This window comes from Vipera berus (genome assembly GCF_964194415.1).
Source record: "Vipera berus genome assembly, chromosome: 14".
NCBI lineage: Eukaryota > Metazoa > Chordata > Lepidosauria > Squamata > Viperidae > Vipera > Vipera berus.
The window spans coordinates 11,604,046-11,631,696 of NC_138217.1; the positions used below are offsets into that span (position 1 = coordinate 11,604,046).

Consider the following 27,651-nt stretch of genomic DNA (forward strand, 5'->3'; position numbering starts at 1 on the left):
GTCCCCATAACAATAATCTGGGGAGACAGACTGGGCGGGCTGACTGACGCAAAGTCGCTCAGTGGGCTTCTGTGGCTAAGGATGGAGTAGACCTCCCCACACCTGGTCCAATATTTTCCCTTCACACTAGTGTTTCTCAACCTTTGCAACGTTAAGAAGCGTAGACTTCGATTCCCAGCGTTCCCCAGTCAACCATGTCTGGCTGGGGAATTCTGGGAATTGAAGTCCACGTATCGTAACTTTATCAAGGTTGAGAAAAACAGCTCTACATGATATTACAGAATATAGATGGCTCATACCGTACGTTAAAACAATAATTGGATCCCTACAAAACTATGATCCGCAAACTAACAAAACACACTTTGGCTTAACTGTATGTTCTAACAACCCACTATTTATTTTATTTTTTATTTTATTTTTTATGCCGTCCATCTCCTTTACAAGTTGACTCTGGGTGACGAAGAACTACATTCTTCCTAGTATAGCTTGGCACAATAAGCAGCAAACTACAAAGCACTTTTTGTGAAACATATATTACTGGGAAGGGCCACTTTCCGATGTAGGCTTTCCCAAGAACAATTCCCGCAGCAGAACTGGAAAAGATGACTATCTGTGACCTGAAAATCACTTTAAGAAAGTCATAAAGTAAATGTGCCAACAGTTTAATTCAGAGTAAAACAGGTTCCTGCAAAAATCCAAAACCCTAGTAAGATTGTTTTTTGTTTTTTTTTGAATACTTCAACATGAGCATGATAGATCACATGAGAACCAGCTGGAATAGCTCTTTAACGAGCTGTATAATTTATTTGGAAAAAAAAATCAAAGGAGGTGAGTGAGCTTACTTCCTCTTACCTGATTACACAGTTCCATAAGCATAATAGCAACCTGCAATTTTGCCCATGAACAAAAAGTATCCCTTTTGCATTCGTCTTAGCTCTTTCAGCCTCCCTTTTGCATTAACACCTCTGCAGTTATATAATTGCAATGCACAACTCAATATGGCACCAGGAGATATTTTGCTTTCTGCCACATGAAATGACACAGCAGTTTGCTATCCCAACCTTTCATAAACCAAATAACATTCGGTCCTCTGAAGCTATGCAAAACCTTGATCTCCCTGGCCACTTCAAACCCCCCACCCCACCCCAAAACATCGTTCCTTCTCTTCCTGCTGTTTTCCCAACTGTTAGCCACGTTTTTTCCAGCCGCTGCCACAAACTAAAGAGGTCTCTCTGTCCTCACCCAATAACTTCCTCTTCTGGGACAGTTCTGAAATCTGACATCTGTTTTCAAACCTCTACGAATTTCCCATCCCGGATTTTTGAGGTGCAACCTAAAGAACAGCAAGTCACCAGAATAGTTCAGCCGCTTGCAAGGTAAAGAAGAATGGATAAGATGTGGAACCTGAACTGAGTATTTAAGCATCAGCAAGCACTTCCGGTCAGCTGAAAGGAAACAGCTCTCAAAAGACTGGAGAATTTCTTAAAAGAAACGGCATTTCCAAGAACGGCCCGGTATTAGCCGAAAGGCCAGTTCCAGACGGGCTTGTTTATTGGGACTTAAGTTGCAATCTTCATCCTGCTTTGCGAGGATTCCTTTCAGAGGGACTATTTTTGAACAGAAACAAGAGGCAATTAGGGAGAGAGGCAAGAAAAGACGATACAGCACAGAACTTCTGAAGTGGGAGGAACCAAAACCGGCAATATTTTGCCATTAAATGGCAGGATACCACAAAACCCAACCTACCACCCTACTTTTAAGACATGACTGAAGAAACTACGGGAGGCCAGAATAAAAAGGCCAGCCCTCTCGCTGCCCAGCAAGCTGCAACTGCACACCAGAACTTCCAAAACCATCAGCATGGTCCTCAACCTACGACCCCAGTTGAGCCCAACCTTTCCCTTGCTAAGCGAAACTTAATAGTTAAAGAGAGTCCGGGCCCCTTTTTACAACCCTCCTTGCCACAATTGTTGAATTAAGTTAGGAACCCGGTTGATAAGCGAATCTGGCTTCCCCGTTCTGACTTTGCTTGTCAGGAAGGTCGCAAAAGGGGAATCACGTGATCCCGGGACACTGCGACCGTCATAAATACGGGCCAGTTGCCAAGCATCTGGATTTTGAGCACCTGACCATGGGGATGCTGCAATGGTGGTTAAGTGTGAAAAAGGGTCATCAGTCATTTTTTTCCCCCAGTGCTGTTCTAACTTTGAACCGTCACCAAGTGAACTGCTACAAGTTGAGGACTATCTGTATATGACAGACTGTACAGGCAGTCCTCGACTTACAACTGTTCATTTACTGACCGTTTGAACAGCACTGAACAAAGTTGGCTTATGACCATTTTTCACACTTACGACAGTTGCAGCATCCCTCCCCCAGGGTCACCTGATCAAAACGCAGATGCTTGGAAACTGACTCACATTTATGACGGTCGCAGTGTCCCGGTGTGTGTGTGTGTGAGAGAGAGAGAGAGAGACAGAGAGAGAGAAAGAGATGATCCCCTTTTGCGACCTTCTGACAAGTGAAGTCCATGGGGAAGCCGGATTCGCTTAACAACCGTGTTACTGGTTTAACGACTGCAGTCATTCGCTTAACAAATGTGGCAAGAAAAGCCATAAAAATGGGGCAAAACTCAACACATTTCTCATGAACAAAATTCTGGGCTGTGGTGGCCATAAGTCTAGGACTACTTAATAACCAATGTGCCGACACTTGGGTCACTTGTGGTTAGTTAAGCCTTTAGGAGCTGACTTTCATCGTGCTCCTTTTCCTCCAGGGCAGCTTGCCCCCACCCACCCACCCACCCACCTGCAACTTGGAGAGAGGTGCTTTATAAACCTGCTTCAATCCCTTAAATCATAATCACAGCAGGGATACAGCGAGAGGCAAAGGAGGATGAATTTTCCCCACACCCTTTTCAAGGGAGCCTAATCTGCATGATGAATGGACGCGCGGAAGTGGAAGATGGGAGTTACTCTGGATTAAACCGCAGCTGAGCTCAAGGATGATTTAAATGGCAGTAACGCTGGACGGGAGTGAGGACCAGCCAGAAAATCAAAAACAGAAGACTCCGTTTGGGGGAATAGGACAGGAAAGCTGCCACTCCTCCATCCTGTGGGAGAAAGCAAGCCAAGAGGACGGAGACTCAAGTTTCCTGCCCTAGAGATGAAGGATCGCAGATCCCAAATCTGGCTGCACCCAGTCTAGGAGAGGCAAAATTACACCTCATCTTTGCATACCAATTTCGACAAGAGACAGAGCAGCCCATAAAGCAGGGGTCTTGGTTAAAACTGGACTTTTCAGCAAACGTGCACTTGTCTGGGCTGGAAAGGAGCAATCTCGCGTGCTCCAGTCAGGGAAGGACACCCCCCCCCTTAAAACTCTTCGGGGTTTCTCTTCAGAGCTTGGCTACCTCTCCTGATAGGACTCGCCAGAGGCTTCAGCCCCACATCACGAGTGCTGGACTCCCCACCCCATGACTTCCTTTTCTGGCCCCTCCGCCGGGATGTAATCCCCCTTCCCAAGACACCCCACTACCCCCCTTCTTCCCAGGCCCCTCCAGAACAGCCGCCACGCTCCCCAATCTGTCCCCTAGTCAGAGATGATGTGCCTGGGAGTCCATCTCCCCACGATAGATCGATTCCCCCTGGCATCTCGACCTCCATCCCCTTCCTCTTGGTGGCTCATCCCATTCAAGGCCAAAATGTTGGGTGGGGGGGGGCAATCATTATCTCTTCTGGTGACTAATAACTATGAATGGCCAGAAGTGATGGATGAGCATGAGGAGCATGATGATTAAAGATTTAATCTTCAATTTGATTCAGTCTTGGACTGGTTAGAACAATTAACCAGTGGAACCACCTGGCTCCAAAAGCTCCGAATGCTCCAACGCTGGAGGTTTTTAAGAAGAGACCGGACAGCCATTTGTCCGAAATGTATAGGGTTTCCTGCCTGAGCAGGGGGTTGGACTAGATGACCTCCAAGGCCCCATCCAACTTTACTATTATGATTATGACTCTTAACCAAGGACCTAAGAAGCTGCTAAGGGAAGGCCTGAGTGTGTCTCTGTGTGTATTATTATTATTATTGATTTCATCTTTAATTGGATTCAGTCTGAGACTACTCAAAACTGAACAGTTCCAAGCCCTAACCAAAGGACCTAAGAGCTTGTTAACATCTGAGTGTCTGTGTGTGTGTGTGTCTGTGTGTGTGTGTCTGTGTGTGAGAGAGAGAGAGAGAGAGATTACTATTATTATTATTACTGACTTCTTGTCAAGGACCTAAGAGCTTGTTAACATCTGAGTGTCTGTGTGTCTGTGTGTGTGTGTGTGTGTGTGTGTGTGTGTGTGATTACTATTATTATTATTACTGACTTCTTGTCAAGGACCTAAGAGCTTGTTAACATCTGAGTGTCTGTGTGTGTGTGTGTGTGTGTGTGTGTGTGTGTGTGAGAGAGAGAGAGAGAGAGAGAGAGAGATTACTATTATTATTATTACTGACTTCTTGTCAAGGACCTAAGAGCTTGTTAACATCTGAGTGTCTGTGTGTCTCTGTGTGTGTGTGTGTGTGTGATTACTATTATTATTATTACTGACTTCTTGTCAAGGTCTTGTTGTGAAGGTTCCAAGTAAGGTGGCACCTTTTTTTTTTGCAAAGCCAGAATATTCGGGTACTATTGTTATTATTATTATTATTATTATTATTGCTCTGCTGATTATTCATCACCGCACAGTCCAATCCCCCCCGGGGCAAAGAGGCTCCTTCTCGCCCTCCTGGGGCTCCCCCTGCCCGCAGCACCCCTCTCCCTCCTGGGGGGGGGGAGGCACCACAGCGCCGGGCTTGCCCCCCCTCCCCTCCCCTCCCCTCCCCTCCCCCGCCGCCCTCGGGCCCGGCGCGGCCCGCTCACCCGGCAGCGTGGTCGGCGGCTCCCGGCCATGGCGCGGCGGCCCTCCGGTCCCGGCGACGGCGGGGTGGGGTGGGGGTCCTCCGTGGCGGCCGTGGCGGCGGCGGCGGCCGCTCCTCTCGCTGCCGCCCAGCCTCCGCCGCCTCACCAGCCAAACAACATGGCGGCCGGGGCCACACGCCGGGGGCGGGGCGGGGGCGGGGCGGGGGGCGGGGCCTAGGGCGGGCAGGGCGGGGCTGCCGGCTCGGCCTCGCAGGGCGGGGGGGGGGAGGAGGAGGAGGCTTTTAAACATTTTGGCCCACGTTTTATATAACAACAAACAAACAACAACAACCACAACAACCACAACAACCACAACCACAACCATAACCATAACAATAATAATAATAATAATAATAATAATAATAATAATAATAATAATAATAATAATAATAATAATAATAATAATAATAATAATAATAATAATAATAATAATAATAAAGTTGGAAGGGACCTTGGAGGTCATCTAGTCCAACCCCCTGCTAAGGCAGGAAACCCTATACCATTTCAGACAAATGGCTGCCCGGTCTCTTCTTAAAAACTTTCAGTGTTGGAGCATTCACAGCTTCTGGAGGCAGGTTGTTCCATTGGTTAATTGTTCTAACTGTCAGGAAGTTTCTCCTTAGTTCTAGGTTGCTTTCTCTCCTTGTTTGTTTTCCATCCGTTGCTTCTTGTCCTGCCTTCAGGTGCTTTGGAGAAGAGCTTGACTCCCTCTTCTTTGGGGCAGCCCCTGAGATATTGGAACACTGCTATCATGTCACCCCTCACCCTTCTCTTCATTAAACTACACATACCCAATTCCAGCAACCGTTCCCTATGTTTTAGCCTCCAGCCCCCTAATAATATGGATTATGGATGAAACATGTAACAGTGATACCCCATTGTCATCGGGGCACTGGGAACGATGTCCAAAAACTTTGCAAAATCCCATCAAGCAATTGCAGCTTCCACTGAGCACATCTGGAGCCTTCCTCTTAAAGAAGTCTGCTCCACAGGCCGAATTATAGCCAGATCAAATATTGTGAATCGATGAGAGGGGCTTTACCTTAAATGACCTCCCGGTATCTTAGTTTTCCTTCACCTACTAATCAGACAATACACCTGGGCAGTCCTGGGGCACCGCCAATTCATTGCCAGGATTTGCATCAAGAACCCCTTTCGGGCTTTAGGGTGGCTGGATTTCTTATTGCTGCAAAACTAACTTCACTCCGACCAATCTTTCAGCCTTGACTGAGGCCATTTCAGGACTGCTTCGATAAATCAAGATTTCTGACGGGAGATCGTTTGTCCAGTTTAGCTGTGAGCTGTCAAGAGCTGAAAAGGGAGCCAAGAATCCAGCCTAGAAAAAAACATTATTGGTTAGGAAGTCTTGGAGTCCAGCCAAAAGTCTTACCATCCTTCCTTTTCCGAGAGGCACCAATAGCCAGCCTGGATGAGTAGGGCGAGTCCCCGTCTAAGGCATGTCGATAGCAGATTGCAAGAGATAATCCCATATGAACGCTAGTCCTCGGTTTACAACCATTTGTTTAGTGACTGCTTGAAGTTAAAAGTGACTCGTGACTGTTTTTCAAACTTACAACTGTTGCAGCATCCCCAGTTACATGGCCAAAATATGGATGCTTGGCAACTGACTCATATTAATGACGATTGCAGTGTCCTGGGGGTGGTGTGTGTGTGTGTGTGTGTGTGTGTGTGTCACGTGATCCCCTTTTGTGACAAGCAAAGGCAATGGGGAAGCCAGATTCATTTAACCATCGGGTTACTGACTTATCGACTGCAGTGATAAGGCTTCCACTCTCGTAGATCCTGTATTGTAGGATATTGGAAAAGTATTTTTTTAACCAAACATTTTATTCTCCCAGGCTTTTTAAATTATCTCTATCCTATTTTGAATCTCGGCCGATTGCAACAGTTACCGGATTCTTTCTGGTGAGGAGATATTAAATGGGTTCTGACCTGGTTAGAAGTTGATGGGAATCCTCCAGTAAATAGCAGGGCAGGATTTGGAAGCCAAGAAACGTCTCAGATAGACATTAGTCAGTCGATTCTGCATTATGGCCAAGAAAACTGCATGGACATGCTTGAACTCAACTTGAAATTGACGTGACATTCATCGTTTTACCCTCTTTGAAAATCGTTTGACCGATTGCCTATGCCTGTTCTTTTATTTGATGTCTAACTTGATTGCTAATTGGTTTACTCCCAAGTTATATGCATGAGAGCAAGATGGAACTCATCTCCCATTATACGTGCAATAGACTGCCTTGTTAATGATGGCCTTATTAATGTAATCACATTTATAGATGGCTTCAGTCCGAAAGGATTCTCAGCAGTTCACAAAGACAAGAATATGCAATATGTAATTAAAATACACAAAACAACCGCAGTCCAGTGAAATAAGCTTTACATTACATCTGCCCAAGGAACTCTTTAAACTTCACTGCTCTTTAGAAGTGGCTGAAGAAAGAGAGAACAGGAAGGAAAACACAATCCTGTTTGCCCAAGATGACTCAATCATTGCAAGAACAGATTTCAAATCACTCCAACCCCAGAGTGAAGAGCAAAATGCCCAAGTCGGGTTCTACTAAAAGCATTTGTGCAGAGAGAGATGGCCACGCTTGATATGAAACAAAACAAGATTAAAGAATGATCCTATTCTTGAGGGCAGGTAGTCCTAGTTATAGGTGATACCTTATTTGGAGCTTCAGAAAAATTAAGAAATTCTTTTAAGAAATTAAAATGGAGGCTTTTAAGCTACTGTATTTGTGCAAGAAGACCTGCAATCTCTCATATTTTTGTGCTGGTTTTGGGATTTTGAGATTATGTCCAGTCCTTGCAAAATTACTGAGCTAGCTGAAGGGGAACCTCTAGCTATTCGTGGTACTGGATGACAGAGTTGTGTGTATTTTTGTGCTTTGTTCCCTCTGTTTTTTATTATTATTATTATTTTAAAAGCAAAAAATTAATTCAAAGCTAAGGTCGGAAAATATGACTTCACAGAAAGACCAGTTGGAAGCTTGGAACCAACTTCCAGCAGAGGTAGTGAGTGGATCCACTGTCAGTCACTCAGTTTGAACACGCTTGGGTTAAACCCGAGCCCATCATCTGACCAAGGTTAAGAATAAGATAAAAACATAATAAAATATAAAAAAACAGTAATTAAAATAATTACAGGTAGTTCTCGAGTTACAACAGTTTAGTGACCGTTCAGAGTTCAGAGTTACAGCGGCACTCTGGCTTATAGCCGTTTTTCACGCTTATGACCATTGCAGCACCCTTATAGTTACACGATCAAAATCCAGACACTTGGAAACTGACTCACATTTATGACAATTGCAGTGAGCCAAGTCACGTGATCCCCTTTTGTGACCTTCTGACAAGCACAGTCAATGGAGAAGCCGGGTTCGCCTAACCACCCTGTCACTAATTGAATAAGTGCCGTGAATCACTTGCAAGAAAGGTCATAAAACGAGGCAACACTCCCTCAACTGCCTTGCTTAGCAACGTAAAAGTTTGGCCTCAGTTATGGTCGCACGTCAAGGATTATCTGTAATTAAAAACAAACCCAACTCAAGAAAAACAAACTCAAAAGGCCAGACTCCACAAAGGCTTCTTCTGCTGTCAGTTTTTTTTTTTACATTTCTAATAATTAAAACGAATCAATAGATTTCAAAGTGGTGCAACTGATCCCCTTCCTGCTACACAGAATGGTCCCTGCCATCGCTTTCTTTTGTACGTATTCATACGCACACACAAGCACACACAAAACTTTCGGCCACTGGCAGAGTCTATTGCAGATCATTTCCCGGGGCGTGGCAGAGAATGGAATCCTAACCCCACAAATACCTGTGTAATGAAAAAGGACCCAACCAACAATGTAGCCCTAAGGCTGCGGCATTGTTAATTTCCTTCCCGTTGGGGGTCCCTGGAAAAAGCACCAAAACACAACAAAGACAAGGTTTGCCTTCGGCCAATGGTTTCCCTCTAGGCTTCCCCACCCCAGTTGGCAAAAGCCCTGCAAGCCATGGAAAAGCTTTTAGAATCCCGTGGAATTTGTCCCCTCCACTGTTGAGCCCCATCTGAATGTGGTTTTTTTTATAACCTAGATTGCCAGTGAAATGTACTTGTTTATGCTTTCCAGAAAGAAACAAAAGCCCCATGAGGACTATCTCCCTTCACTCCGCCGGCCTTTCTTTGTCATTTCCCTCGAAAAGAAAAGCAAGCGGAACATGAAAAGCCAGCCAAGTTGAGGGTGGCTGCTTTGCATTCAGGAACAGGGGTCAATCCGACTGCAGCCGAGGTTGGCCAAAACGGGAGCCAGCATGTTTCTACGTGGACAGAAAAGAAGGTTTATGTTTTAAATTAGGGAAATGTGCCTTGTGAACTCTTCCGACAGTTGAAAAGGGGCTAGAAAAGTTTGGACGTTTGGGGGCCCGTCTTCGTTAGCAGATATGCACGCATTAATGAAACGCCAACTTTAAATCTGCCGTTCTCCTGACATTCTTTGGAATGAAAATACTGCTTTATACCCTCTTACCGGCTGTGCCAAGAAGCTTCTCCTAACACTTAAAACAGAGCCAAGATTAGTGGCATACATCTGTCAAGCCTTCCCCATCAAGGCATTAACTGAAGCATTCACTGGCAGAGCATGACTAACAACTCAATAGTTGCCGTTTATCGTGCTCAATAACTTCTCACAACCTATCCATCCTCAAAAAGAGATTTTATATATCAATTGCACTGTTGTCTGTAATCCATTTATTTAAACACTACTGAAATTCTGGCCAACTCTCATTCATGCCAAAATATTAGAGGCGTGAACAGAACATCTCTTCTAAATATTCGGTTAAGCATTCTTTTAGAACAATTAATTATATAATGGTTCTATGCCATTTCTCGCGGCAAGGTAGCCACACTGGGCTTTAATATTTCATAATAATAAGACTTTCATACTGTCAGTTTGGTCTAGTGCACTGGTCTGCAACCCGTGGCTCCGGAGCCGCATGCGGCTCTTTCAGCCATCTCCTGCGGCTCCCAGTCTTCTGCTACGTGTAGTCCAAAAAAAAAAAAGTGGGACTAAAAAAGTTCAACCAATCAATTCAAATATGCAGGGTAGGTGCATATCTCGCCTTGGCTCCACTCTTCAAACCCTGTTCTGTGCATGTGTGCATGTACACGCATGTGCACACATTTTTTGCGGCTCCCAGTTTTTCCTTTTGTGAGGGAACCGGTTCCGAGTGGCTCTTTCACTGTTTCAGGTGGCTGACCCCTGGTCTAGTGGTTAAGGCACCGGGCTAGAAAGCAGAAGACCAAGAGTTCAAATCCTGTCTTAGCCATGAAAGTTGGCTGGGTGACTTAGGGCCAATCACCAGGAGACTACAGGTTCCAGCCCAGCCAAGTAGCAAAGTGAACAAGTTTAGCCAGAGATGTTCTTAAAGGAGAAGACATATAAAAATCCAACACACGCAATTCCTGTGGGGAATTCGCCCTTGATGCTGCCCAAAGATAAAGTGTTGAAACGATTCAGCCTGCCTTTCTGGTTTGGGGAGTCTTTAGTCACAAACCCAAAGCGTGTATTAAATATGGGAGACAGAAACATTGTTTTTTTGCTGTAACTTTGTTTTTTTAACTCATTGTTTTGTCTACTTACAATGGGTTAGAGATGAGATTATTTGGAAAGATTGCTTGACGTGGCTCAATCAATGGAGAGAGACAGTTGCCTAGTGGTTAAGACCCCAGGCTAGGAAGCAACCAGCTGGGTGACCTTGGGCCAGTCACTCACTCTCAACCCAACCCACCTCACAGGATGTGCGGTTATGTTTACTGCCTGGAGTTATTTGTAAAAATATTAAAGGCAGGATAGAAATAAAATAAACAAACAATGGGAGACACTTGTTACACGGGACAACTCTTCGCTTTATAGCAAGAACATGTAGATTTTAGACTTGTAGTTTATTGCTTTTTATTTTTTTAGCCAGAACTCTTGATATCTACCAACTGGAGCCTTGTGCAAAATATTCTGGCTTAATAAATTAAAGAATTCTGAGACCAAGGATTTCCGAAAGCATTATCATCCCTACCCTGATTTTCAGCAATATAATGCAGAAAGTGTGTGTAATAGTAGTTTTTGCTATTATTACACAATAAGGAGACGCAATCCTTGTTGAACTGCTGTAAGTCTTCTGACATCTCCTGGTAGATTCCTGGCTATCTTCTGCTCAATCTTGCCATACAATATTCATCCCATTTCAGATACATTCAAAATAAATTTTCAGAATGAAGTCTTTTTTGTATACAAATGGGTTCCCAGAAAAGACGAAAATTGATAATGTGTCTTTCCATCACAATAGGCTTTATCGATATATTTAGACCAGATGGCTCTAAAAAAACAAAAACTTGCCTTAATCTCCCAATAATCCAACTATAAAATGTCCTTGTTCATGAAAGTCATTCATTTACAGAAATAGTAGCTTCAGAATACATAAAATGTATATCTATGTACAACAGATAACATGAAATATTAAATAGAATTATGGTATATTATAGAAGGAAATGCATTTTATGTAGTTATAAATATAACTATAAATAACATACAAACTCTCGGGATCACATTTGTGTTTTTGTGCTATTTACACTCCCAATTTCTACACCTTTTCTTTAAAGAAAAAGCACTTTCTTTCCCTTTTCCCTTTACATTCTTCATCATTTTTACCTTTTATTTAATTCTGAGGGCCAAAGTAAGAAAAGAGAAGCGAGGAGTGACCCCACAGTGACGTCCCAATAAAGATTAATTGAAGGCTGGGGACAATGGGACTTGTAATCCCAACCTCTCTTCTTTCCCCGCCCGCGAGGAAAACGGGCTAGGAAGAAGTGCAGCCCTGGCCGCTAATAATAATGATAATGACTGAATAAAGAAATAATTACCCGCCTTGGTAGAGAATAATAAACATAAAACAAGGGCGGGGAAGAAAAGAAAAAAAAGCTGCCTCGCAGGTAAGCAACCCGGAAGTGCTTTTTCCAGCACCGGAAGTGGAAGGCCGACGGGAAGGCGAAGCTACCACCGAAGCAGTGCCAGGTGATCGCGGGGTGTTTTCTCCAGGGCCTCGTCAGGAAGGAGGAGAACCGGCGGGAAAAGCTAAAGGGCTCCGGAGGGCCTAAGCGCCGCGGCCAGCCTCTCCCTACTCGAGCCCGGCTTCCCTGAGCGGACTAGGCCTCGAGTAAGTCAACAAAGCTGGAGCCGGAAGACCCGGATGCAGGGCGGGGCCTTGCCCTGACGCTACGTGGCTGAGCTGCCGGACGGTGCGCGGTGACGTCACGGTTGGGGAAGGGGATTGGTTGGTTGCTGGAAGAGGGCGGGGCCAACGGGCTGGAAATGCCAGCTGATGCCTGGCCCGTCTTGCAGGGTTGTTGTGTGGCGGAGACGAAGCTGGTGTGAGAGGTGACGTGGTTTACTCGCTCTGCTCCTCTGGGCAGGGGTGGGGAATGATGAAATTAGGAACTTTTGAAGGAGAATTAGAGGAGGGGAGGAGGGCTTCCTAGTGGCGTTGGACTACAATTCCCATGAATGAAGGCAAAGACTACAGATCCCATCTTCCTCCGAAGCGGAGCCAGCCAGAGCAGCTCGGAGGAGGCCCTGGACTTGAGATGGGAAGCTTTGCCTTGCATATAAAGGCAGATACATCCAGGTAGATTTGGAAAAGCTGGAACAGAAAGACAGTCCATCCACATTTATGGGACATAGGCTTTTTTTTTAAAAAAAAAAATATTTTTATAACTGGGTGGCTCACGCTAGCTAAAATAGTTTAAAAACAAAGAGCAATAGGAAAAAAAAGCCGTACACCCAGGAATCAGCACAGGGCAGAGGAAAAAGCTAGCCAAGAAAAGAAAGGAAATTAGGAAGAGTCCGTCCAATCTCTTCTTAAAAACCCACAACTTCTGGAGGCAAGCTGGTTAATTCGGGAGAAGGGCGGTATACAAATTTAAATAATAATAATAATAATAATAATAATAATAATAATAATAATAATAATAATAATAATAATTGTTCTCACTGTCAGGAAATTTCTCCGTAGTTCTAGGCTGGATCGCTCTTTAATAATGGAGAATATATCATGGGGACCAAAAGGGGATGCAATATCCCAACTGTGATCTCAGCAGGGCTGTGTAAAGCAGTGCTAACGCTCCATGTGACCTTGATGCTCCCGCTCTATTGATGCAGCCTAGGACTGCGTTGGCTTTTTTTTGGCAGCTGCAGCATACTGCCGGCTCATGTTTGAGTAGTGGCCCACTAAGGCACCTAACTCCCCTCTCACTTAATGTCTGCTTTTGAGCTCTGCTCCACCTATTCCATACTTTGGTTCAGACCAAGCAAACCCTGAGGCGTAATTAATGCAAACCCACTGCAGAGTTCAGGCGTACTCAGCCACGCCTAGGCAGACCATTTCATATAATGTCTAAATTTAACCCAATGCCTGAGGTCTGATGCCAAATTTGCAATCATGTGATATTTTGCTATTTGCAGTTGTTCATTTCGACTAAGTGTACAAGATTAGGATGTGCCACTTTCTCCTCCAGATCACACCAGACAGTTCATATATTTGTGTAAATTACTAACAAAGAATTAAAGGGAAACTGAAATGCATTTCTGACTCTTTAGTCTTCATCAGTCAGCAAAAAAAAGCTAACAGAGCGAGAGAGACCTTGTGGCTTAAGAGGCAAATAACACTGCCTAATATGCAATCAGCCCAGGTTCGAATCTCAGAAGGGTATAGCTGACTGATGAAGACTAAAGAGTCAGAAATGTATTTCAGTTTCCCTTTAATTCTTTGTTAGTAATTTACACACACACACACACACACACACATATATATATATATATGTCAAATGCTTGTTAACTTTATTTCCTGGGTCAGCCTAACCTGAAGGCCATCGACAGGCAGTAGTCACACCGGTGACAGCTCATATTTGTTTAAATTTTAAATTGCTAACAAAGAATCATCTTTGTTAGCAATTTAAAATTTAAACATATATATATATGTGTGTGTGTGTGTGTGTGTGTGTGTGTCTTTTAAGCTTTGTGCCAAAAAAATCTTGAGAATTTTATGCGGGCTGGGGAATTCTGGCAGTTGAAGTCCACACAGCTTCAAAGTGGCAAGGTTGAGAAACACTGCTCTACTCTCTCTATTATGCTATGTTGTGCTCTGTTCTGCTCTACTCTACTGTGGTGGTTGACATTCTCTTCAAGCTTTGTGCCAAAAAAAAAACCTTTGAGAATTTTATTTTTCTCTCATGTTCTTTGTTTATACAAAAACAATTTGAATCTCTAGGCGTGGTTACCGTACCAGGATCAACATGGGTTTGGGGTTGTGAATTCCTGGTGTGACTTTGTGCGTGTATATCTTTTCAGGTGAAAAGATCGCGGAAACATGCCAGTTTTGCCTCTGGATGAACTCCAGTTTACCGAAAAAGATTCACTGACAGGAAAGATAACAACTTTACCAGCATTGGTAAGCAGAGTTTAAATGTACATTTAGGCTGGATGAGGTGCAGGAAAAAGTGGAATCCTGTTTATAAACCTGGGAAACACTGATGTTGTTTTTCAGACTGCAGACTGAAGAGCCATTGATTGAAATGGCAGTTACGCTTTGTTGACTTCTCCAGCCCCTCTGAAGTGCCATATATTGGGGAAGCTGCCAAAGCAATTTGAGCAGAAGCCACTGCGTCAAGTTAAAAATACAGGAAGGGACAAACAGGCATCTGTCTTTCCAGAGGCATGGATTTATAATCCCGCTGCCAGCCCCCAGTTTGTAAACCATCATGGAATATGAGTCTTCAGTTCTCCTGGGTCTGAGCTGAGTTGGATTCCTGGAGACGAATAGTCCTCAGTTTATGGCCGCACTTCAGCCCAGGTTTGATGGCTAACTACTGGGCCAAATTTTCCTGCAAACACACAAACTGTCCTTGCGCGGACAAGCCCTCCCAAATCACTCAAACCAAGGACAACTGTTTTGCCTTGGGGCTCTTGACGCCCACCCCCATTTTGTTTTTCAGCATCCCCAAAATAAAACAGACCGCTCTTTCGTGCTCTACAAGCCTCTCCTGAGCACTGAAGATCCGGGCCTGGTGGAGGAGTTTTCGGAACGAGCCAGATTTATCGCCGATGATCTGGATTGGCTCCTGGCTCTGCCTCATGATAAATTCTGGTGCCAGGTACCTTGTGTGTGTGTGTGGTTTGAAAATGGGAGAAGATGGAAAGGAAAGAGGATTTTAGATAGAGGCAAGTTAAAGCAGTGCCTGAGACAGTTAACCAGTGGAACAGCTTCTCGCCCAGAGTTGTTAAGTGAATCACTGCAGTTGTTAAGTTGTTGGGGGTGCTCTTGGAGATTCCAAGTCCCAAAACGCCAGGGAATTTCTGGAAGCCTGGCACTCTGACAAATCGGCCGTCAACAGACACGCGGACGTTAACAACATCTATAGACTAGGCAAAAGAGACAATCACTCAGCCCAAAAGGGAGCATCTCTCCACCAGCAATCAGCACCCAGAGCAGCCTAGATTGACTCCCAGGTTAACATCAGACCAGCAATCAAAGAAACAATACCCCAGTTAAGAAACAGCCAAAGAAGCCAACAGCAAACCAAAGAATCTCTAAGAGGGAACACTGACAGGGAAAGACACTAGATATATAAACTGACAGCCAACCGCGCTCCTTATTAGCACTGGTGATGTTACCTAGTTGGGTAACGAAATGTCTGCTGGAAAACAAGGCAGATCAGAGAGCACCGAGCGTCCCTTTTTTTAGGATAACGAAGCAGCCTTTTGACAAAGGGTAGTTTCCCACTGCTTGAAAAGATGGAAGAGAGAAGGCCTCTGATTGGGTGTGGCCTGGCATCCCCCACCCCCCAATTAATCAGGAAGCATCACCAGAAGGGTGAAGGGAGATTCAAGATGGAAACCTCACTTAACCAGGTTTCTCCCCCCCACCCTCCCCACTCCGACCAATTCCCAGGAAGCCTTTGCTTTCTCCCAACAGGTCATTTTTGACGAGTCGCTCCAGAAGTGCCTGGATTCGTACCTGCACTACGCCCCCCGCAGGTTTGACAGGACGACGGAGCTGCCCGTTGAGTTGAACGACCTGGAGAGACGCCTTCATCGGAATGTTTTCCTAACATTCCTCCGTATGTCCACTCACAAGGAATCCAAAGTAAATGCAACTTCTTTTTTTTGGTTTGGTTTGGTGTTTTTTTAAAGACCTCGCGAAAGCCTGCCATGTAGACGTGTTTCTGTTTGAAGAAGGGGGCGGGGGAGGGGGGTGGTGGAGAAAAAAAGGGGGTGAAGGAAGGACAGCTTTACCCTTCTCAAAAGCCTTCCTTTGAGAGTCGAGGCTTTATTTTGAGAAAGTTCAGAGGCTCTTCGCAAGGCCGACCTTCAGCGTGTTTTGACAGTTCTGTTGGTTATTGTTTTATGAATTAGTCATGCCACGCTGAACCGCTCAAAGGACTCCTCAGAGACACGTGGAAACATGCAGTTTCTAATCCCACAGTGATCAGCCCAGAGCGCCCTGCAGATTGCTTGCTTCTGATCAAAAGGGAGCTCTAGAACATAGTCACTGAGTGCTTTCAGAGATCTCCAGTTTGGGGACCTAAAGACGCGTCCTTCTTTCTGAGTACGGTAGCTAACTCAGCTCAGCCTTGTTCTCTTGTGGGGTCCTTGAAGCCCTCATCTGAGAAGAGGAGGAGGAGGAGGAGGACTGTGGGATCCTTGAGGCTCTCTGAGCTTGGTTGCTTCCTTGCAGTTGTTTCATTACCCAGCTAGGTAACATCATCAGTGCTTTTTCTGTAAAAGAAAAAGGTGCCGGAACTCACACACATCATATAACCCACCTTGCCTACCCTACAAGGTTCCATCCAAAAAAGGTGCCGGAACTCCGTTCTGAGCGTTCAATGAGAAAAAAAGCCCTGGGTAACATCATCAGTGCTCTCCCCTTGGGTAATGAAAGATCTGCGAGAAAACAAGCTCAGAGACCACCAAGAACCCCACAGTCAATCTCCTCCACCTCCTCCTCCTCCTCCCTTTCTCACTGATGTTACCTAGTTGGGTAATGAAATGTCTGCAAAGAAAAAAAAACCAGGTTCAGAAAGCACCAAAGACCCCCACAGTCAGCCCTGAACTACAAATATTCTATTGAGTAGACATCATTTATTTATTTTTTATTTTTATTTTAATTCCATTTATATCCCGCCCTTCTCCGAAGACTCAGGGCGGCTTACAAGCTTAGCAGTCATCCTGCACTGATGACTACAACAGAGGCGCCTTTTGTAGCTATCCATAAACGTCTTCCAATCTCTCTCTCTCTCTCTCCCCCTCCCCCCCTTTCTCCTGTAGGATCATTTCATAACCCCATCGGTATTTGGAGAGATCCTTTACAATAACTTCTTGTTCGACATTCCCAAGATCTTGGATCTGTGTGTGCTGTTTGGAAAAGGCAACGGTTCCTTGCTCCAGAAGATGATTGGTTAGTTTACAGGATGGGAGAGACGAGGGTGGAAGACTACGGGCAGGGAACGCCGTCTCTTAAAACCGAGGTCTGATCTATCTGAAAGATATGAGATTTATTTATTTTATTTTTTTAAAATCCTCCCGTTGTTGTTGATCAAAGCACTTTGCAGCAGCTTTAAATCACTCCGTACAAAGTAGCAGTAATAGGCTTCACGTAGCACAAATTAATCCCCCCACACACAAACAAACCAAGGCATTTATGCTGAAAATAAGACATAACGTGTGCACACGTTTAAAGTATGTCCAGGAGAATTTTCTGGGTTTTAAACGATTGGAAGACCAGGACCGCAATGGATTAAAAGGTCCCGTAATTGGGACCCTATCCCTAAGCTTTTCATTCACCTTTCCCATTGGTGCCCTCGTCACCCCTTTGCTTCTGGTTATCCTTCTCCTGGCTTCCACTTTTCCCAGCAGGAAATCCTTTTCCAGTGGTTTTCCAATTACTAAGTCGTGTCCAACTCTTCGAAAATCCCATGGACCTTAGCAAACCAACTGCTCCCCCCCCCGCTCCCCCCATCCTCCGGAATTTGGTTTGGAGAATAGGTTATTATACTTATGCAGAATACTTACTCTGAATTCCTTGTTTTCTGAAAGAACTGCAGATCACAGCTAATGTGAAAACTTTGATCATTTAACTAGCCTTTTCTCTCTCTCTCTCTCTCTCTCTCTCTCTCTCTCTCTCTCTCTCTCTCTCTCCTTTTCCCCTCTGCCCTTTTCCACAGGAAATATCTTTACGCAACAGTCGAGTTATTTCAATGATTTGGATGAAATTGTGCCTACAATTCTTCAGGTTGGTTTACACCTCTGGGAATATTTGAGAGCTACTCAGAGACAATATATAAGTCCCTCCTCCTCCTCCTCCCCCCCCCCTCTCCCTTCTGGCACTGATGAGGTTACCTAGCTGGGTCATGAAACCTCTGCAAGAAAACCGCCAAGTTCAGAGAGCCCCAAGGATCCCACAGTCCTCCTCCTCCTCCTCCCTTCTAGCACTGATGAGGTTACCTATTTGGGTCATGAAACCTCTGCAAGAAAACCGCCAAGCTGAGAGAGCACGAAGGACCCCACAGTTCAACCCTCAGCTACCAATACCCTCTTCCATCGTTACCCTTCTTTGCTTTCTTTGCCTGCCAGGTTTTCAGCAACATCCTCCGTGCTTGTGGCTTGCAAGGCGAAGGGGCTTCAGCTAATCCACAGAAGCTGGAGGAAAGGGTCAGGAAGACGCCAAAGGGACTGCCTTTGCAGGTGAGGGCCATCCAATCGCAGTGAGGCTGTGTTTCTGCTTCCCCCCCCTCTTGTCCCCCCCCATCCAAAGACTTTTCCTTCCGCCTGCCTACGGCTTCAACTAATCATTCCTTCTCTTGTCTGTCCTGTGACTGGGTGAGGCATTTGCTCCCCATCACATGTGCTTGGCCAGGCTTTTTCTTCAACCACACGATTACAGTTCCGCTCTCGGTCCGCTTCTAGCCATCTGCCTGAATCGTGCAGATTTACTGGAAGACTTTGCAAAAAAAAGGGACGTCACTCCAATACAGGCCAGGAGAAAGGAGATGCTAGTCACGGGGAGAGGGTTTGCCAACATGGCACAGGCTGAGAACGTTTGAAAGTTAGAGAACCCTTCGGGGTCGGCTTAAGAGAGCAGAGAGCAAGTCCGAAGCGCCAAAGGAGCAACAAGGACACGCGACTTTTCCTTTTGACCATTTCATGAGGACAAGCCAAATTCGCCGACAAAAATGAAAACAACCCCCCCCCAAAAAAGGAACCCACATTTTTGAGTTGGGTTTCAGCTCTGTTGTTATCTTGTTGGGCATCTGAGACGATTCAAGAGGTTGGGATGCCCAGAGATGGGCAAATACAGTTAGTCCTCATCAACTATTGTGACGGTTGAAAGATACAATAGCCCTAAAAAAAAGGGACTCGTAGCTGATTTTCATATTTATGACCTTTGTAGCATCCCCTGGGTCCCAAGATTAATGTTCAGACACTTGGCCACTTGCAGTGATGGGATTTGTCATTCCCGTCTATTTGGAACCCAAATTCAGGAAATATCTTTTTTTCTCTCTCTCCTCTTAGGAGCTGAAAGATATTGTCCTCTACGTGTGCGACACTTGCATTACCCTGTGGGCCTTTCTTGATATCTTTCCCTCAGCTTGCCAGACTTTTCAGAAGCAAGACTTCTCTTTCAGGTATTCTTTTAGGTTGCCCAGTGTTGGTTTCACCTGCCTTCCATGTCAGTTGAGTCTGGAAACCTTCTCCGCTGTTTGGACTCATCCAGCTGTTCGGGGTGATATCCTTCTGATGCTGTTAAGCAAAGGTGCCTAAAGGGTGTCCAAAGCAACATTAAGACTTGTGGACTTCACAAGTGGGACTTCAACTCTGGAAAGGCTGGCGGATTCTGGGAGGTGAAGTCCCCAAGTCTTAAAAGTTGGTGGGGAATTCTGGGTGTTGAAGTCCCCAAGTCTTAAAGTTGGTGGGGAATTCTGGGTGTTGAAGTCTCCAAGTCTTAAAATTGGTGGGGAATTCTGGGAGTTGAAGTCTCCAAGTCTTAAAATTGGTGGGGAATTCTGGGAGTTGAAGTCCGCAAGGACTTAAAGTTGCCAAGGTTGGACCCCTCTGATCTATGGCTTGCTCTTCTTTGCCTGCCGAGATGTGTCTTCAGGAGGAGATAACTGACAATTTTGTGCTCTTGTTTCTCGGGCATCTTCTGAGATCCATCTTCACATTTTCCCCCCATCTCTCCTTCCCCCCCCACCCCCAACTCCTGCCATTTGATTGGCCATTTGATAAAAGCCCACTCACTCTTTTGCTCCTTGTCTTGCCAGGCTGGCTGCCTTTTACGAGCTGGTGATCCCCGAGTTGGAATCTGCTATCAAGAAACGGCACCACGAAAATATCAGGTTCGTCATCTTCGGCACGACGGTCTCATCTTTCATTATTTCTGTCATTTTCTCTGCCTGCCCAGCTTGGAAGGGGTTCTTGAGATCTGCTTGAGCCAGCTGTTTTGGGGGCACCCATTTGTATCGGCGTTCTCCTGCCTTTTAAGCTGTGAACGCCTTGTCCTGATTCCCACGACCGTGTGGATTTTGTTTCTCCCTCCCGCCCTTTAGAGTATTGTCGGATTTATGGAGGAGGTTGTCTCATTCTCGGAAGAAGATGGTGGAGATGTTCCATACGGTGGTCCACCAGCTGTGTCTTCAGCCCATTTTGGAAAGCAGGTATTCCACGTTGCAGAGTCTCAGCCAGAGCTTGGAAAATGCTCCCTTTCCTCAAGGGCGCTATTCCCGTTGAAGAAGCCATACAAAATGATACCAAGAAAAGATGATGAGGCCCTAGAAAGCGTTGCAGAGAAGAGCAACAAAGACGATAAGGGGTTTGGAGGTTAAATAGAATACATTGAGATAGAATTGGGGTATTGATTATAATCAATACATAGAACAAACCTGCCTCTCCAATATGGCTGGAAGTTGCAGTCATGGCCTTAAGTGACTTCATGGATCAGTTTAGCAGTTGAAAACAACAACAACGACAACCCAGCAGCAGCCCTGACCTCAGTCTTAGAATTAGTATCCCCTTTCTTGCAGCATTAGAAGTAGGTAAACATGGACTCTGTCTGTATCCTTTTCAAGGATCATCTGCAACTCTTATCTTGCTCTTACAGCTGTGACAATATCCAGGCTTACATTGAAGAGTTCCTGCAGATTTTCACCTCCGTGCTTCAAGAGACGAGGTGAGAGATTTGGATGCAACTCTGGAACATTGTTCACCTCTCCAAATTCTCTGCCTTGCCGCCCTTTCACATCCTTAATCCAATTCATCCCTTTCTTAAATTTATGCAATCCAGTGTATTAAAAAAAGTCTGGGGCTCATGGACGAGAAGACCTGCACGGTCCCTTCCAACTCTGTTGCTCTGTGAATCACAGGGGAGGGGGGATTTGTGTCTCTCTGCTTACAGGTTTCTCCGTGATTATGATGAGCTCTTCCCTGTGGCAGATGATATCAGCCTGCTCCAACAAGCCTCTTCAGCTCTGTATCCTTTGCCACTAATCCACCAACGACGGTTAAGGCCAAAAATATCGGTGGGCAAGTTTTGCAGTCAGAGGTAGAACTGGGGGTGGGTGGGAAATAAACTCCATCGCTCGAGTTTGATCCTGACCGGCTCAAGGTTGACTCAGCCTTCCATCCATCCGAGGTCGGTAAAATGAGGACCCAGATTGTTGGGGGCAAATACGCTGGCTCTGTAAACCTCTTAGGGGCTGTAAAAGCACTGTGAAGAGGTATATAATTCCTTCCTTCCTTCCTTTGTTCGTTCGTTCCTTCCTTCCTTCCTTTGCAGAGTGGTTAGAATGCAGTATTGCAGACTAATTCTGCCAATTGCCAGCAGTTCAGTCTTGATCAGCTCAAGGTTGACTCAGCCTTCCATCCTTCCAAGGTTGGTAAAATGAGGACCCAGATTGTTGGGGGCAAATAGGCTGGCTCTGTAAACCGCTTAGAGAGGGGCTGTAAAAGCACTGTGAAGAGGTATATAAGTCTAAGGGCTCTTGAATGTTCTGTGTATATGGAGAATCGGGATTCTGCCCTTGACCCCACTGGCTAGAGATGAAACTCGAACGTCCTACATTTTGCAAGCTGTGGAAAGCGCCTGGGACAAAACGGATAGAAGGAAAAAGATGGTCCAGGATCCGGCCCTCACTGAAACCGCAGCCGGGGCCATTGCAGTGTCCAGTGCCTCAGAACAAACGGAAGACGTTGAGGAAGAGGATCACCTGGAGGTCAGGCTTTGGAGCAGAGGACTAGTCTGCAACAAAAACGGCGGCTTTGTGGCTGATCTAGGCCCTTTTCCTAGCGGGGAGGCCTATCTAGGTCAGCCCTTTGCCAGCTGAGAATTCTGGAAGGGCCATTTCCAGCAGGGTGCCAGATCAGAGGAGGTGGCTTAAAATGTGTAGGAAAGTTTGGGAGGGTCTTAGAGGAGATAGCGCTTGCCCTCTTCCTGAGGACATCTACCATAACTTTGTGGAGCAGAAAAGCCCAGCGCAGCGGGACAGAAAATCAGAATTTGGGGTAATGGATGGTTGCTGCATTTGATTTAGTTGTATTCGGGGTGCTTCTCGTTTTGACTTGTTTCATCCTCCTGCTGTATGTAACATGGCTTACTGATTTGACCCGTCTAGTGTGCTGGAGCAGCTGCAGCCCCCGTGGCCCCCGTCTCTGGAGTAGAGCTGGATTCCCTGATCTCTCAGGTGAAGGATCTGCTCCCTGACCTCGGAGAAGGCTTTGTCCTGGCCTGCTTGGAGGAGTACAACTACAACGTGGAGCATGTCATCAACAACCTTCTAGAGGACAAGTTAGCCGTCTCCCTACAGACACTTGACAGAGCAATGCCTAGGTAAAGTTGGAAGGATTTTTTTTTTAAAAAAATTCAGGGATGTAAATTCTGAGCTATCCAACTGCTGCTGAAAGAGCAGTTCTCTCACACAAAATATCCAGGCTGAGCTGCCTCTTAACCCCTCTGGAATGCAGCCCTTCCCTCCTGGGGATCCACCTTCTTAATACGTTCCATCACATCATCTGTAGACGTCAACTCCCGGAATTCCTCAGCCACCATGTGAGGACTTCAACTCCCAGGATTCCTCAGCCATCATATGTCAGGTCCCAAGCGAAGAATGACACATGGTGATTCTTTCAAGCCAAGTTCCTTACTGTTTCATAAAATCTTGCCAGACTGAGGACTCCACTCTCTATATCACAATATACTCTGGGAACTCTTGAGGAGGAGCTGTCCTTGCCCTCTTTCTCACACACCACTCCTATCTCGGCTGAGTTGCCTCTTAACTCCTCTGGAATGTCCTCCTCCCTCCTTGGTGATCTACCTCCTCACTACACTCCATCCCGCAGGCTCGTGTTCAGGCACCTCTTTTGCAGTCCTAAAACAGCGGTGTGTTTCCTGAAAAATGTCTTCCTTTGTATTCCTGGGAATGAAGACTCTTTTGTTTCTGTTCTTCTGTTTTAAAACTTTCCCGGCCAGGCCTGTGAAACCGGACCCGACTCCTCTTGTCAGCTCCCGATGCAACGTTTTCCAGGATGACGAGTTTGATGTGTTCAGCAAGGATGCGGTGGACGTCTCTCGGATTCAAAAAGGCAAGAGGTGAGCTTGCCCTGCTCCCCTCCACTCCAGGGTTTCTCATCGGATCAGCTCAACCCTGAGCTGATGTAAGTCATTGGGGTGTAAGTCCAAGGTTTAAAGGAAAGGGAACTTCCTGTCCCCGAGACACTCAAGTTCTACCTGGGTTTGGTTTGTTTCCTCTCCCGGTGGCAGGAGCGACAAAGCCACCACAAAGAGCCTCCTGAACGACAAGCGCCTGGTGAAGGAGCAGAGGGAACGTTACAACCAGTATTCGGTGATTGTTGAGGAGGTCCCCGAGCCCGGCGGGGGTGACCTCTTCTCCCGGGAAGATTACGAGGACGAGTACGACGACACCTACGACGGCAACCAGGTGGGAGCAAACGATGCTGACTCCGATGATGAGCTGATCAGCAGAAGGTAAGCCAGAGAACCATCTACACCGGTGCTTAACTGTCCTGGGTTTCCTGCTTTCCAGGCTCTTGAGTGGCCACGTGGACCTTTTCCACCCCCTTAGCTGGGTTCACAGGACCTGCAGACCTGAGAAGGCTAACCCGTGGTTTAGCACCTTGGCAGAATCCAGCCCCTTTCCTTGCTAGGTTGTTTAAACAAGGCCAAGACATTTGGGCGCAGGGTAGAAGGGGAAGGCAATTTGGTTAGGCCAGGGGTCTCCAGACTTGGCAACCTTTGAAGACTTGTGGACTTCCAGCTGCCGGAATTCCCCAGCCCGCCCATTTCTGACTCACCTGCTTTGAGGTCCTTTGACTGCGACACAGGCTGGTTGCGTTGTTAGCTGAGGGATCTGCTTATTTAAATATGGTGGTTTTTAGGACGGATCTTCTTAAAGATGCCCCTCTGTCAGGCAGACAAGAGAAGGGCCTCCTTCATCTTTCCCAGCCTATGAAGACCACTCCTCTTTTAAGGAGTAAGACGGGGCCTCTCCTCTTTCTGCTTGCAAGACCAGTGCCCTCTTGCAGGGTTGCAGTTAGGAGGAGCATCTCCTCCGTGTGAGCATCTCCTCAAGCAAGGCCTTGAGTAGGGCCACACTCCTGCCTCCATTGTGACAACGAAGCTTGGGCCCCAAGGCTCTGGAGGAGTCTCACCCTGTGGTTCTCCCATCTTCCTGAAGGCCGTTCACCATCCCTCAAGTCCTGAGGCCCAAAGAAGAAAAGGAGGAGGAGGAGGACGACGATGAAGAGGAGACGGAGGAGAAAGAGGCGGCAAAGGTGAGGATCGGGAAGGGTGGAGGGCGGGCAGAGCTTATGGAACAATCCTGCTGTTTGAACGGGAAAAGCATCAGCTGCTCCCACAAGAGGTCGGGAGAGATCAGGAGTCGCAGCTGCTCCCAAGTTAACCTGGGGGAGAACTTTGGCGACCCCCAAAAGGAGCAGCAAGTTCTAAGGAGGGTTGCCTTCCATCTTCATAGCACCGTCTCTAGAAAGGGTACAGAGAAGAGCAACAAAGATGATTGGGGGACTGGAGGCTAAAACATATAGGGAACGGTTGCTGGAATTGGGTATGTATAGTTTAATGAAGAGAAGGGTGAGGGGTGACATGATAGCAGTCTTCCAGTATCTCAGGGGCTGCCCCAAAGAAGAGGGAGTCAAGCTCTTCTCCAAAGCGCCCGAAGGCAGGACAAGAAGCAACGGATGGAAATTAGTCAAGGAGAGAAGCAACCTAGGACTAAGGAGAAACTCCCTGACAGTGAGGACAATTAACTAGTGGAACAACCTGCCTCCAGAAGTGGTGAATGCTCCAACACTGGAGGTTTTTAAGAAGAGACTGGACAGCCATTTGTCTGAAATGGTCTAGGGTTTCCTGCCTGAGCAGGGGGTTGGACTAGATGACCTCCAAGGTCCCTTCCAACATTATTATTATTATTATTATTATTATTATTATTATTATTATTATTATTAAGTAGCCACAGCTGGTCACAGGTTAAGGCAGTCGCTTGGAGGCAGGGAATAAGCTGGGGCACGGCTGAAACTTTTCTAAGCCACACAAGAAGACCCAATTCGTCATGTCTGATTGATTGCTTCTCTGAGGAGAGGCTTCCCCTCCTTCTCCTTGCCCGGATTCCCTCCTGTCTCTGGTGGCCAGCCTGACCAAGCCATCGCCAAGGTGTTTGCTCTAGCAGAAGGTAACTCTGGCACCATCAGCCTGGGAGGAGTGAGCATTTCCAGGACGCGAGAGACGGGGCTGAGTCCCGGTCTCCAGGGTCCACATGCCACGGAGTTGACAGTTCCGGTCCGCAGAGGGTAGATTCTCAAGGGCTGGCAGTTACACGTTACGAAGGCCCCTCTTCTCGAGGGGCCTCTAAGGTTCACGTTTCCCCGAGGAACAGGTAGAGGTGAAAAGGAAACGTAGGCTCACAAGGCAGCCCACATTTTCCGTTCCCGAGCGAGGCGTTTGCTAAGTGAATTTTGCCCCATTTTAGGGGGGGGGGAAACACTGCACCAACTACAGAAAGCCAACTGGAAGAGGCTGCTGTAGCCCCCATCCTCTAGGTGCCTGAACACAGGTCCAGATAGGCAGCCAAATTAAAACACACACACCACGGTCGTTTCTCAGTTAGGAACGCCACAGGCTCAGCGTCACACCCGTGTCCCTGTGCCGTCCCACACCAGGAAAGGCTCCCGTTCTTTTTGTTGGACAATGGATTCCCTGCTTCTCAAGGATGGTTGTTTTTTCCTTTCATTGCTAACAGGATCACTTTGTTCAAGATCCAGCTGTGCTGCGGGAGCGAGCCGAGGCCAGGCGGATGACCTTCCTCGCAAGGAAAGGGTAAGATTTCCCCCTCTCCTGACCTTTGTGCCATGTTTCCGGCATCCAGTCTGGGGCATTCTGGGAATAGCAGTTCCCACCCAATTAGAGGGCATCAGATATTTAGAACTTGTAAGTCAAGGACAACCTGGATTGGTTTGCTGCCTCAGCTTCTGAAATGTTTGCTGGGAGGTGGGTGAAAATTTGCCGGTTGATGTTAACGGTCTGGCTTTCTTTTCCTACCCTCCCTGCAGGCCAAAGCCAGATAACTCAGCCGCCGTGGTGGGCAGTGCCAAAGGCCGTGGCCAAAACCGAGACACAGTACAGGAGCGACGGAAGAAAGAAGCCAGCAAGGGGACAAGAGCAAACCACAACAGACGCACAATGGCCGACCGGAAGCGCAGTAAAGGCATGATCCCATCTTGAAACAGTGGCCAGGGAGGCATGTGTTGGAATTGCTCCTTTTGTAGGGAGGGTCCCCCCACCCCCACCCCACCCAGGATTGAGGAGAGAGAACGCTCCTTTTGCAAAGATGATTTTTCTGGGGAAGCACAAGTCGGCATGTAGATAATTACAGACACCCACAATAGGGCTGTCCTGAGCAACTTGTGGAAATTGCATTGTCAATAAACGTTGCTCTTTAAACTGCTCCTCCAGAAACTTGGCTGTTTGGAGTGGTCCCGTGTATTCATCTGTCAGACCTGTCCCACTTCGGATCTCCTAGGAAAGGAGAACTCTCGACTCCGTTTGATGGAAGGGAATCTGAAGTTCCCGTGCATCGATACAAAACTAACCCCCTTGGTTCCCCTTAGTCCCCCACCCCAGTCCGTCTGTGTGTAACCGGGAAACACTGAGGTGTTTGGGCTGGTGAAATCCCACTCTCGGGGCAAACGGCCTTGAAGATGCCAGCACGCCAACGTGAACTGGATTCCAACCTCGCTGTTTTCTTCCTCAACAGTCAGCCCCCCCCCCAATTTCCCATCCTAAAGGCATACTGCTTTATTGCCCAATTGTTCTCCCTTCCCTTGCCTGGTTGATGGCAGGGTGCCAGTGAGGCGCCAGTCCTGCTCAGAAGCCAGTTGCCCTGTTCAATCAGGTTTCTTCCCACTGTAGGGGGGTCTTTCCTGACACCTGCTACCCATCTGAAGACCACAAAGGCCAGCAAGCCATGAGTTCAGAGGGGAGCATCTTCCAATGTAACACTGATGACAACAACTAGGCCCGTTAGTATCTAACCGGTATTACAACCCAAAGCTACAAGCAAGGGTAACTTTG

The 27,651-nt window shown here is 46.6% G+C and overlaps 2 protein-coding genes across 6 annotated transcripts in view; one reads left to right on the forward strand and one right to left on the reverse strand.

Annotated features, from left to right (window-relative positions):
- MTMR3 (myotubularin related protein 3) overlaps window positions 1-5,072 on the reverse strand; it is a 43,527-nt gene extending 38,455 nt beyond the window's left edge. Inside the window, exon 1 of one of the 2 annotated variants that reach the window (XM_081338888.1) lies at window positions 4,907-5,072. The gene's annotated coding sequence lies outside the window, so the exon portion shown is untranslated. The remainder of the gene's footprint in view (window positions 1-4,906) is intronic. The other variant, XM_081338887.1, reaches the window with a different exon arrangement.
- Window positions 5,073-11,970: 6,898 nt separating this feature from the next.
- Window positions 11,971-27,026, forward strand: ASCC2 (activating signal cointegrator 1 complex subunit 2). 4 transcript variants are annotated; one of them, XM_081338978.1, is made up of 19 exons: window positions 11,971-12,159; window positions 14,349-14,448; window positions 14,993-15,151; window positions 15,973-16,143; window positions 17,325-17,454; window positions 18,221-18,288; window positions 18,630-18,740; window positions 19,569-19,681; window positions 20,318-20,392; window positions 20,603-20,710; window positions 21,154-21,222; window positions 21,448-21,522; window positions 22,090-22,264; window positions 22,664-22,878; window positions 23,518-23,637; window positions 23,809-24,033; window positions 24,743-24,839; window positions 26,321-26,397; window positions 26,631-27,026. In XM_081338978.1, exons 2-19 carry the CDS (start codon window positions 14,368-14,370, stop codon window positions 26,800-26,802), a joined length of 2,241 nt encoding a protein of 746 aa, XP_081195104.1. In that variant the 5' UTR covers window positions 11,971-12,159; window positions 14,349-14,367; the 3' UTR covers window positions 26,803-27,026. The 4 variants fall into 4 exon arrangements, with proteins under 4 accessions (XP_081195104.1, XP_081195106.1, XP_081195107.1 ...); XM_081338980.1 differs by lacking the exon at window positions 11,971-12,159 and adding an exon at window positions 12,223-12,241; XM_081338981.1 differs by lacking the exon at window positions 11,971-12,159 and adding an exon at window positions 12,362-12,380.
- The last annotated feature ends 625 nt before the right edge of the window (window positions 27,027-27,651 follow it).

Coding starts and splice junctions, on each gene's coding strand:
- ASCC2 (XM_081338978.1), top strand. CDS start 14,368: ATGCCAGTTTTGCCTCTGGATGAACTCCAGTTTACCGAAAAAGATTCA. Junction 14,449..14,992: donor TAACAACTTTACCAGCATTG/GTAAGCAGAGTT, acceptor TTTGTTTTTCAG/CATCCCCAAAATAAAACAGA. Junction 21,523..22,089: donor CAACAAGCCTCTTCAGCTCT/GTATCCTTTGCC, acceptor CCCACTGGCTAG/AGATGAAACTCGAACGTCCT.